We start from the raw sequence: 11,489 nt of genomic DNA on the forward strand, positions 1-11,489 counted from the left end.
TGGATGTCCCTCAGCTGTGCATTTTCTTCTTGTTGGTGAAGAGCCTGGTCGAGTGATCGTGTTGCTTCCTTAAGGCGTTGCTTTGAAGCTGGTGATCTGCTGTTTTCCCAATCACGACGCGTGCGCCTCTTTTCTCGCACGAGCTGTTCAATTTGTTGATTAGATTTGTGGTATTTGTTTCGGTCTACTTCCTTCCCTTGAGGAGTAGAGATTTTGGCTGCCACAACGAGTACTTCTTCCAGGGCGGTCGTAGTGTAATCGATGTCCAATTCCATGTTAAACTTCCCGGGGCGAGTTCTATGTGGGCATGCACGTACTTTTTGTATTTAAGCCAGTTTGTTTTTGGCGACATCAGGCTGAGGGGGTGTTCCGTTATTTCTGGGCTTTGAAGAAGCCTTAAAAGCACAGGCGAGTGGTCTGATGATAAGTCCGGGACTGCTTTGGCACTTATTAGATTGCAAGGTATGTTTTTTGTCACCGCAAATTCAATAAGGTCTGGGAGCTTGCGTAGGTCGGTTGGCCAGTATGTGGGACTTCCTGGAGACACATAGTCCAGTTTATTTCTTACATTTATAATTGCATTGTAAAATTGCCTTCCTCTGGGAATCACTAGGCGTGATCCCCAGTGCGTGTGTTTGGCGTTGTAGTCTCCTGCGGCTATAAAACGATCCCCAAGTGAATTGTAGAAGTCCATAAATTGTCCTTCCGAGATTGAGAAAAGAGGAGAGCAGCAAACGGCAGCGATTGAAAGGCTTCCGTTTCTTGACTGAATTTGTATCGATGTGGCCTGCAAGAAGTTTGATTCAAACCTTTTGTGAAAATGGTGTTTTAAACGTTCTCTGATTAGAACTCCAGTTCCGCCGTGAGCTTTCCCCTCTGAATGATCTGTGCGGTAGATTGTATAGCCTTTGATTTGAAAGTTGTATTTGCTTGTAAGATGCGTTTCCACCAGTAACATGACGTCAATATGGATATCGATCAAGAATCGTGACAATTCTAGTTTATGCCGTGAGACACCATTGGCGTTCCACCTTGATATTCGTAGAGTCTGCATAGATTATTTAGACTGCACAATGCTGCTTGAGTTCACCCAAATGAGGAAAATTTATTGTTTCAACAATGATTTTGCATAAAAAAAAACTGAACTTAGAAGAATTTCGTCTCGCATAAAACTTTAAAATTATTTTTGAGTGGGTCTTAGAAAAAAAATTAATTATGACAAATTCAAGGTATAAATTATTTAAATTTTACAAGTGGCTGACTATAATAACACAGGCCAACAGCCTGTGTCACCTGCTCCATAACCTTTAAGCTCCCCTCAACCAAAGTCCAGAACAAAAATAGGTTCTATCACCCACAGTTTCCGCGGTACACCTAAGAGAAGAAATTGATCAAATTTTACCTTATATTGAATTATGTAGGCCGTGAAATGGCGATGACCATCATTGTTTCTAGTATGTACATATCATTTTTGAAATGTATGTGTACCGACGAAAATGAATAAATGGTATCTAGCAGTTACCATATCTTTGGAATACTCATCCAAAGATGAAATCTCAGATTTTCTACATTAATTTTTGGTGTTCTATGATTTTTTTCCAAACATTTTCCCATGGAAAATTTTTATTTTCTTATTAAAATCAGATCATAACATGTTTTAATTTTGGATTTAAGGAAAAACACGAAATAATTTTATTGAATTAATTATAGGTGGTTAAACAATATTAAGGTCAATTAAATTGGAGTTTTTAATCTCATATTTTCAAAAAGTCATGGTTATCTACAATTTCTGTAAAGCTGAACCTGGAATAGATACGTTTTGAACTTAGAAATAGTTCGTCGGGGGTGTCCCCGATTGGTTTCTCTATTGGGGTTGAGTTCCCTCGCTATGCAGGATCCCGCCTGTCCGTTTACCCTGGGCTTCAGTTAAGCCAAGAATCCTCGGTTTTCCCATATTTAATGACCAGCTCTGTGCGATTGATTCACAGTATAGTAAGGTTCAGCTACTAAATGAGTCTCCAAAGCGTAAGAAATCCTTTGTTACTAATGTGCTTGTGGCGAAAAACTGTTCTATGTTCAAAACGTATCTATTGCAGGTTCAGCTTGTTTAGTAAAGCTTTACAGAAATTGTAGATAGCCATGACTTTTTGAAAATATGAGATTAAAAACTCCAATTTAATTGACGAAAATATTGTTTAACCACCTATATTAAATTCAATAAAATTATTTCGAGTTTTTCCTTAAATCCAAAATTAAAACATGGTATAATCTACTGATTTCAATAAGAAAACAAAAAACTTCCATAGAAAAATGTTTGGGGAAAAATCATAAAAGACCAAAAATTAATGTAGAAAATCTGAGATTTCAACTTTGGATGAGTATTCCAAAGATATGGTAACTGTTAGATACCATTTTTTTTAATTTTAGTTGGTACACATATATTTCAAAAATCATATTTACTAATAACAATGATGGTCATCGCCATTACACGGCCTACATAATTCAATATATGGTAAAATTTGATCAATTTCTTCCTTAGGTGTACCGCGGAAACTGTGGGTGATAGAACCTATGTTTGTTCTGAACTTTGGTTCAGGGGGGCCTAAATGTTATGGAGCAGGTAAAATTATGCGTGGAGGAAAAAAAAGTTGGAAATTGTCGGCCTGTGTAATTTGATTGAAGTACTACCTTTAAAACATTGTTAAAATTTAATGAACAATATTATTTTAATAACCAATTTGTGTTTTTACAATTTTGTTTTTTGTAATTTTATTTGCATAACTTTTTCATTTCATTTGTTTAGTTTTTTTTCAGTTTTATTTATAGCTTTTTAAGTTAACTTAAAGATAAATAAATAATATAAATAAATAATATAAATAAATAATAAAAAGAGAGAATACAAATAACGAATTGTTGTTCACACTAATCAAAGAGCATGGACAGGAAAAACAAAAATCAAAAACAAAGTCAAAAGCAAGGGAAAAAATATGGTTCTGACTTTTGCGAATGATATGTTAATGGGTTCTAGCTGCGTTAAGGACCTAAAGATAATTAAGCCTGAACCCGGCTTGAAACTCATATTAAAAGCGCTTGGTTTTAAAATTCGCCTGAAGTTACTACATCCGAGAGCACCGTTAAGCCATTAACACTTTCGGGCTCAGAGATGACTAAATCATTAGGAATCGCTTGGGTTTCCAAAGATAATGAAGTTTGATTTGAAATTAATACTTCAGTCATGGATCGAAGGGCGACTAAGCGGAATATTCTTTCGGTGACATCAAAGCTATTTGACCCCCTTGGCTTATTGAGCCTTATACTTATTAAAGGAAAGATCCTGTCGCAGAGACGGCTCAATATGGCTCTATAGGCTAGATTGGGATGCGTCGATTCCACTGCACTTTGAAACAACGTGGAACAAAATACAGCTTACCTTCTCGCAGTTAGAAGATTTCTCAGTACCGAGATTTGTGATGAGTAAACCGATGGCACCAATTTAAAGTCATTATTTTTCTGACGCATAGATGAGAGCCTCTGGAACCTGTTTCTACATTCGTTGCAAATCTGCAGAAGGTAGTGAAGTCTCATTGTTGACTGCAAAGTCGAAAGTAGCGCCGCTCAAGACAAAGATGCTCACCCTTGAGTTATGTGCCGCGTCTTATTAAAGTACCGATTGGATTCGATCTCATACATCGTCGTTGTCAACGTTTGTATCAAATAGAGTTGCTGAGACTTAAGAGTGGTCAGTCCAACCAATTAAACAGAACCCGATAGATATTCTGTCAAGACTTGGAGCCGAAAAACATCGTTTTTAACGGAGCCAAAAGATAAGTACGAGTCCCCGGCCAACGAGTCCCCGGTTTGCTTTGTCACCAGAGCTTTTGCCTTGCCAAGCTTCCAGTATTGTTGACGAAGCACTCTCAATATTCTCAGAGTTACGTTCAATACTTGCAGGAGTCGAATTTTCATGTCCACGTCGAACAGACTGTCCACGAGCACTTGTGAGTTTCTTGCGACAGCGTGTTTGGATAGTAAATGTGCAAGAAGTCTGCAGTCAGATAGTATGGTCATGCATGCTTTAAATCAGTGGTGGGCAAACTCTCATTTCCCATAACTCGCGAGCATAGGGCCAAAAATTCTGCTGCAGCGCTGCCGGCACACGCACAGTATGAGCGAGCTCGCTCCTCTCCGAAGCACTCTCATTAGCTTTCGTGAGAGGGCCAAAGTTGGCATTTTTCTCTCATTTCATTTCATTTGAGCGCCAAAAATATTCTGTTCTACCAATGAAAATGAATTTATTCGATGATCGGACCTCACTGGAGCACGACCATTGCGACAAAAAAATCACTGAGAAAAATGTTTCTTGAAATTTGGGAAGAAAAATTAATATTGATGAAATAATAAAATAATTTTTATTATTTTTTTTTTTTTTATTTTAATTTTTTATTATTCGTTTTATATTTTCTTTTATATTCCTATTATTATTTTTTTTTATTATCTTTATTAATTTTATTATAGTTCGTATTTTTTCTTTTATTTTTGTATTATATTTTCATATTTTATTATTATAATTGTGTAAATTCATTATACAAGTCTGAAAAATACAAAAAGTACCTTATTTTGTGCAATATTTACAAAATTACCGATGAACGAATTAGTACACAAAGTTTTTCGCTCAGTGAATGGGTTGCTCTCTTTGTTTTTCGCTGCTTACGCACACAATCAAATGTTATAAATGTGTGCGTTTTGCCCACCACTGCTTTAAATGCAAGCCTTATCTGATGACTCAAATTATGGGAGATTTCTTTTAGATCGAGTCCGTGCTCTCTGCCCATTCTCCATATGTGGCGTTGATTTCTGTCGCCACAGAAGTAAGGAGTAAAAGTAGTTTTGCATTATTTAGAAGTTGTTTCCGATTTGTCAAGGGATTCTTTTTATTTTCATTTTAAAGGTTCGTTGGGAGCTGAGGATGTCCGCAGACCGTTGCGGCAGCGAATCGAGGAAGAGGCGGACGAACTGCGACAATACGTATCAAGAAGAGGATGCGTAATTACGGACATACCGCCGCCATGGGCGAACTATGGGAGGCAGGTGTTAAGGTATCTGTCTGCCACGAACACACAGTCAGGACCCAAGTGACGGTGAGGCGTTGACTCCCGGGCCCCTGTTGACAGACGGCAACTGTTGACAAGGCTTTTCCCGTCAATCAAGCAAACGTTCTGGCAGCCATGGTCCCTGGAGTACGTCTTTGGCCTACAGGTGCGGTCGAAGTGGCAGCACGTCATTGTGAAGGGCGAGCTGGTCCTGGTCGCAGAGTATCACTAGCCGCCCTAACAGTGCATCACTGGAAGGGCCGTCGAAACTCACGCCGTCGTGAATGGAAGGGTCAGAATCGCCGTCTTGAGGACTAGCTCTGAAGCATTTTTTAAAGAGCATTCTGGCGAGACAGCTAGTTCGTTAAAGCCAGATGGAGGCTTTCAACGGGGCCGGTGTAGGGAGATTTAATATAGATTTTGTAAATAGATTGATTAGATGTATTTATGTAAATAGATATGGAGACTTGTTGAATTTAATAGAAGAGTTGTCGTTAAAGTCTAGTATAAGTTAGCATAGGGCAGAGCGGGAGCTCAAGAAAATTACAGTTTGCTCTTGTGCGAATTCGCCCCACTTCGCCGCAATATATAATTAATTGTCAATACGAGAATATGAAACTTATATAATAAATACAAATGCGTAAATAGGACCTATTAAAAAAGGCTCTAATTGATGCGTCAATCAAATTCTTCTTCGGTTTTGTATTCTATTTTACTCAAAACTTTTATTGTTGTAGATTTTTTTTTGCATTTGTAATTATGTAATTTTGGGTGGAGGGCTCACTTCCATTTTGTAACAAACAAATTTTGTGTTGTGGGTGTGGGTTTCTTGGTAGGTTTTGCTATTTTCTAATCGCAACAATTGCCGCGGTTAACTCACTGAGGTGAGGTTATGGGATCGTTCCCAGAAATAACACCGATAGCATATTTTTCAATTATTCCTTCTTTATTCTATGTCTTGGTTGATTACAAATTGAAAGGTTACTATAGTGAGCTCGCAGCTCCTTCGGTCGCTTCTGCTTCCGCCATCAAACGGTTGTTTTCCCGTTGTTCACCGGTCTCCGTTTCGGGTTGGTGCCAATGGACACACACCCCCAAGCTCTTGCCCGGCAGGTTATGTGGTTTTGGTGTCTGGCGCAGGTTCGGCTAATGGTGTTGATGAACGGTCACTGTAAAACTAAAAACTGCATTAATTAACAATTCGATTTGGAAACTGGGCACACAATAAGTTTATGTAGAGAAGAAGAAGGACTAGAAGCGTCGATTGCAAGTTCGGCGTGTGAGTTTATGCTTTGCTTTGTTAGACAGATGGCGAAATCAAGCGATTGAGCCAGCTCTTATATTTCAATAAATAAAGTTAATCATCATAAGGAAATTGGTCCTTCAGAGCCAGATTCGTTATTGTTAGTAAAGTAAAGCACCATTGCGATGGAACAACTCAAACGGCTAAAGGGAGTGAGGGGCCGTCTCAAATCCAGCCTCACCAAACTGCTACACACAGCAGAAAACTCTTCCGCATCAATCGGCGTTGACGCCATGGAGGTACTGCTAGTCAGGCTCGACAAGGTTTGGAATGATTTCGAACTTGCCGGAGATGATCTGAGCGTGCTTGACGACGTCGAGGGCTGGGTTTATCCTGCGGATGACTACGACGAGTATGAGGCGAAGTACATAAAAGCACGTGCGCTTCTGTTTTCCCTCAAGCGCTCACAGGAGCCGACAACACCAACAAGACATGCAGAAGGAGATTCAATAGCTAACAACGACGCTATTTCTCGCTTAGTGCAGCAACAACAAGAGTTTTTCGAACGCCTAGGAGCAACTTCAACACCAACCCAGGCTGACGCCGCGGCGCCAGTAAGGGAGACAGAATTACCGAAAATACACATAAAACCGTTTGGTGGCATTTACAAGGAGTGGCCAGCCTTCAAAGCACTGTACATAAGCACTGTACATAGCAAGCAACATCTGGGTAAGATACAAAAGTACCACTATCTAAAATCGTTCCTCGTGGACGAGGCTGCAAGTTTGGTACGCCATTTGCCGATTTCTGAGACGGCATATGACAACGCTTGGGAGCGCCTCAACGAGAGATACGATCGACCACGGCAAATTATTCACAACCTGTTGGACACCTTTATGGAGCTACCATCGACTAACAATGGAGAGGTATCCATATTGCGTAGCATATCAGATGGTGCAAATGAGGTCATCCGTGCATTGGACTCAATTGGCCATATGGACCGAGACTGCTGGGTTATCCATTTATTGCTAAACAAAATCGATCCAGAGTCACGCCGCAAATGGGTAGATGCAAGCCGTGCTTCAAATTCACCAAAAGTCGAAGAGTTCTTCAAGTTCCTGGACGCACGATGTGAAGAATTTGAGCTGTGTCAAAGCGATCCTGTACCGAGACAGGGTGGTAACAATAAGAAGACAAGCAGAGCCATGGTAACTGCTGCGCTGACAAAATGCGTGAATTGTAATGCGGATGGGCATCAACTGTCTAAGTGTCCTCAATTCATTAGTTTGTCTATCGACCAACGCCGTTCTTTTGTAAAGCACAAATCTCTCTGCTTTAACTGTCTCAAACCAGGTCACAGGTCATCAAACTGTAGCTCAAAGTACAACTGTCAGCAGTGTGGCAGCAGACACCACACACTCATACACACGCATGCTATGCAGACCAACGAGGGTCAAATCACATCCACGTCTTCAAGCGATCACAAGGATCCAGACACGACATCGGTGACTGCGAGTCACATGTCACAGGCACTACTCACGCCAACCCTATTGTCACATGGGCAAGTAGGACGAACATGTACTTTGCCAACTGCATTGGTACACATCCGCAACTCTCAAGGCACATACACAAACTGCCGGGTGCTACTCGACACGGGCTCGGAGTTATCATATGTATCGGAACGCTGTATTAAGGCACTGGGTCTTAGTCGGGTTCCTCGCCGGATTCTCATTTCCGGCATTTCTTCAATCAAGGCCGATACCACGAGGGGATTCAGCACACTCACGATCAAGTCTCGAGTTTCTGATCACTCGCTACAAGTAAAAGCTCATATTCTAGGAAAAATCACATCTACGCTGGCAAGAGAAAACATCGATGCATCTGCGCTTGAGATCTTCAATGGGATTCCGCTTGCAGACACTGAATTCAACTCGGCATCGCCTATAGACGTCCTACTAGGCACCGATTCTGTATGGGCTATTTTAACCGGCAACAGGAAGCTGGGTGCGCAAGGCAACATAATAGCTATTTCAACAATCTTTGGATTGGTTATCACATCGATTGCGTATCAAAATCCATCAATCACCACGTCATTTTTGTCTACAGTCGATATCCATGCTACTCTACAAAGGTTTTGGGAAATCGAGGACTCCCAAATCACCACTCACCATGATCCTGAAAATGTTAAGGTTGAAGAGCATTTTCAAACCACGCACTCACGCGACTCCAAGGGAAGATACACCGTAGAGCTTCCATTCAAGGATGCAGATCCACAATTCACTGACACTCTGCAGGGAGCAACCCAACGCTTTGCGTCTGTGGAGCGCCGTCTACATAGAGACGCAGATTTGCACTCACGATATCCATGCTAAAAATAAAAAAAAATTCATGCAAGAGTATATTTCTCTAGGCCACATGCGCCAAATGAACCCTGACGAAATTCTCACCAACGATGGAAGGGTATTCTACATGCCACATCACCCTGTACTTGGAAAGAAACTACGAGTAGTTTTTGACGGTTCATTCCAAGATCCTTCTGGTCAATCTTTAAACGACACCCTGAACGTTGGGCCGAGCATTCAACGAAACCTGTTCGATGTATGCGTACGCTTTCGCTTACATAAATACGTTTTTTCTGCGGACATTATTAAGATGTTCAGGCAAATTTGGATCAACAAGCATCACCGCAACTAACAACGTATCGTTTGGAGAGAACATCCTTCAGCTCCACTTCTACATTACCAACTCTGCACTGTAACCTATGGCACTGCGTGTGCACCATTTCTGGCTGTACGGGTTCTTGAGCAACTGGCCAGAGACTACCAACATTTGTATCCAACTGCTGCGCGCATTCTTCTTGAAGATTTCTACGTTGACGACGTTTTAACAGGAGCTGACACCGAGGAAAAGCTTCTACAATACAAACAAGAACTAATTCAACTAATGTCATGTGCTCAACTCGAACTTGGAAAATGGATTTCCAACAGCAACCGCGTTGTCGATCCTGAGACAACAATCACAAACAACACATCATACAGTCCACTCGAAACTACGAACAAGGTTTTGGGAATTCATTGGCAACCGCACACGGACACATTGGCATACAAGGTATCTTTGCCCAGCGAGGGAAAGATTACAAAACGGCAAGTTTTATCAGACGTGTCTCGCATTTTCGACCCACTTGGATTGCTGGCTCCAGTGGTTATTCAATTCAAAATCCTGTTCCAAGAACTTTGGGTTCTCAACTTAGACTGGGACAGCCCGCTACCGCTTAGCCTGGAAGATTGGTATCTCAAATGCAAGAACGATATCAACACGCTCAATGAACTTGAGGTTCCACGCTACATTGGCAACTCTACTGACACAATTGAATTGCACGCCTTCTCTGACGCATCTATAAAAGCCTACGCTGCTGCCGTTTATAGTAGAGTCACTCTCCCTGATGGTAACATAAAGGTTACTCTTATTGCTGCAAAGACTCGTGTTGCACCGCTCAAAACACAATCACTTCCACGCCTGGAATTGTGCGGCGCACTGCTACTAAGTCGACTCATCAACTCAGTCAAAGCTGCACTGAAAAACTACAACGTCACTGTTTACGCCTGGTGCGACTCTACCATTGTTTTGGCTTGGCTCTCGCACATACATGCCAAACTAAAGACTTTCGTCGCAAACCGCACTGCCGAAATCCTCAGCATCATTCCACGAGATCACTGGCAACATGTCAAATCAGATGACAACCCTGCTGACTGCGCTTCAAGGGGCATGCTAGCTGCTGACTTAGTAAACCACAACTTATGGTGGAAGGGCCCACACTGGCTATACTCAACCGAAGCTGAATGGGTAAAAACACCTAGCACTCCTCATTCTAGTTTCATTTCAGATGAACAAGTCCAGGCTGAAGTAAAAGGTTCCGCTTTCACGACAATGAGAACATACAACACTGAAACCTCACTATTGGGCCAACTGATCGACCGTGTCTCCTCGTGGCCAAAGCTACTTCGTATTCTCGCCTATGTTCTCAAGTTCATCCGACGCAATCGCAGAAAATCCAACACCGCTACGCTGACATTTGAGGAGATCCATGACGCACGGATCCTGTACCTGCGCCATGCCCAAGACGAATTCCAAGCTGACTACAAGCGACTCCTGAACCAGCAAGATTTGGGAAACAAATCAAAATTGCGCACCCTCTCACCGCAAATCGACAAACATGGACTCCTGCGGGTGGGTGGCCGTTTAGGTAACTCAGAACTGCCAGCGGATGTGCAGCATCCAATAATTATGCCCAAATCTCATCGCATAACGAAGCTCATTCTGGAACATGAGCACCGGATTCACTTACATCCTGGAGTATCGGCGTTATTCGTGATCGCACGCCAACGCTACTGGGTGTTTGGCGCACGCAACCTCATTCGAAAGATCACGCATGACTGTCTAAAATGCTTTAGACAACGGCAACACACATCTCACCAATTCATGTCAGATCTGCCGTCTGTCCGGGTTCGGCAGGCATTTCCGTTTGCAAACACTGGCTGCGACTACGCCAAGCCAATCACCCTCAAGGTCCACAAGGGATGAAATCCACGCAAGGAAAAGGGTTACATCTGCCTATTTGTATGCCTAGCCACTTCTGCCTTGCATTTGGAATTGGCTACAGATCTTACAACCGACAGATTCTTGGCGGCACTCAGACGATTCATCTCTCGCCGCGGAAAATGCTCGCAAATGTATAGCGACAACGGGAGAAACTTCGTCGGGGCAAAAAGGGTATTAAACGAAATGCAAACTCTTCTGAAGTCAGACGAACACAACAACACTGTACTGAAGGCCCTGGCAGACAAAGGAATCAACTGGAATTTCATTCCCCCCCATGCACCACACTGGGGTGGCAAATGGGAATCAGCTGTGCGCTCTGTCAAACTGCATCTTCATAGAGTCATTGGCAAGAATGTCCTCACCTTTGAGAAAATGCACACACTTCTCGCCCAAATAGAAGCTGTGGTCAACTCACGTCCACTATTCTCAACTTCGGACACTGAGGTCAACTATCTGTCGCCAGCACACTTCCTCATTGGTCGTCCCTACACGACAGTACCAGAAGGCGATCTATCAAATGTACCAATCAACCGTCTGGATTATTGGCAACAGACTCA

At 42.2% G+C, this 11,489-nt stretch overlaps 2 protein-coding genes across 2 annotated transcripts; both read left to right on the top strand.

Moving 5' to 3' along the window:
• The first annotated feature begins 6,518 nt into the window (after positions 1 to 6,518).
• LOC123258380 lies at positions 6,519 to 8,705 on the top strand. The gene has a single exon (XM_044718249.1). The coding sequence runs from the start codon at positions 6,519 to 6,521 to the stop codon at positions 8,703 to 8,705; it is 2,187 nt and encodes a 728-aa protein (XP_044574184.1).
• Positions 8,706 to 9,276: 571 nt separating this feature from the next.
• LOC123258381 lies at positions 9,277 to 10,914 on the top strand. Its single transcript, XM_044718250.1, has one exon. The coding sequence runs from the start codon at positions 9,277 to 9,279 to the stop codon at positions 10,912 to 10,914; it is 1,638 nt and encodes a 545-aa protein (XP_044574185.1).
• The last annotated feature ends 575 nt before the right edge of the window (positions 10,915 to 11,489 follow it).

Source organism: Drosophila ananassae, unplaced genomic scaffold (assembly GCF_017639315.1).
Source record: "Drosophila ananassae strain 14024-0371.13 unplaced genomic scaffold, ASM1763931v2 tig00000251, whole genome shotgun sequence".
NCBI classification, from domain to species: domain Eukaryota; kingdom Metazoa; phylum Arthropoda; class Insecta; order Diptera; family Drosophilidae; genus Drosophila; species Drosophila ananassae.